We start from the raw sequence: 1,086 nt of genomic DNA on the forward strand, positions 1-1,086 counted from the left end.
TTTCCTTGACGCCTATAGAAAAAGAATGATGAGAAGCAGTTTAAGCGCTTATTTGAGGTTCTTAAACAATTACATATCAAAATCCCTTTCATTGAAGCATTGGAACAAATGCCTAGTTATGTAAATCTTTTTTAATGATGTTTTGACGAAGAAAAGAAAGATTAGTGAGCTTGGAGCCATAACATTACATAGGAATGCAACGCATTAATCAACGGTAAAATTCCTAAAAAATAGAGAGATCTAGGTAGTTTCACTATCCTTTATTTGATAGGTGGAATAGATATGGACACGCGTTGTGTGATTTAGGAGCCAGTACCAATCTCATGCCCTTCTCAATCTTTAAGAAACTTGGGATTGGTGAAGCTAGACCTACCACAGCAACGCTTCAACTGGCTGATAGATCAATCACTTATCTAGAAGGAAAGATTGAAGATGTTCTCGTGAAGGTTGACAAATTCATATTTTTGGCAGATTTTATTATCTTAGATTATGAAGCTGATAGGGATGTTCCAATCATTCTTGGGCGTTCGTTTCTAGCCGCTGGAAAAATCTTGATTGATGTGAACAAGGGGGAACTCACGATGCATGTGGATAACCAAGAAGAAAAATTCAATGTGTTAAACGTATTAAAGTTCCCAGACGACGTAGAGCCTTGTCAACCCATTGATTGAATTCAACTACCCGAGGAAGAGGAACAAGAAGTGGACCAAGTCTATGAGATCCATGGGTTGAGCGAAAACACAAAGAGGTTCGAGCCTCTAAGTTTGTGTGAACAATAAAAAAAACCAACACTCACATCTCTTGAGGAGCTGCCAATGCTTGAATTCAAACCTTTTCCAGATCACTTGAAATATGATTTTCTTGGAAGCAATAACACTTTACCTGTCACAATTTCAGGTACTTTTCTCATTCTAACAAGCAGCTTCTATTACAAATATTTAGAAAGCATACATGCACAATCGGATGGATACTGGTTGATATCTAAGGAATCAACTCATCTTTCTATGTACATAAAATTACATTGGAGGAAGGGAAGATTGGATGCATTGAGACCCAACGTAGGCCCAACCCCATAATGAAAGAAGT

At 37.6% G+C, this 1,086-nt stretch overlaps 1 protein-coding gene across 1 annotated transcript; it reads left to right on the plus strand.

Annotated features, from left to right (window-relative positions):
* Positions 1 to 323: 323 nt before the first annotated feature.
* Positions 324 to 671, plus strand: LOC150035910 (uncharacterized). The gene has a single exon (XM_090313508.1). It carries the CDS (start codon positions 324 to 326, stop codon positions 669 to 671), a length of 348 nt encoding a protein of 115 aa, XP_090169634.1.
* Positions 672 to 1,086: the final 415 nt, after the last annotated feature.

The sequence above is a fragment of the Benincasa hispida genome, chromosome 5 (genome assembly GCF_027475165.1).
Source record: "Benincasa hispida cultivar pf3 chromosome 5, pf3_genome.v1.1, whole genome shotgun sequence".
Classification (NCBI taxonomy): domain Eukaryota; kingdom Viridiplantae; phylum Streptophyta; class Magnoliopsida; order Cucurbitales; family Cucurbitaceae; genus Benincasa; species Benincasa hispida.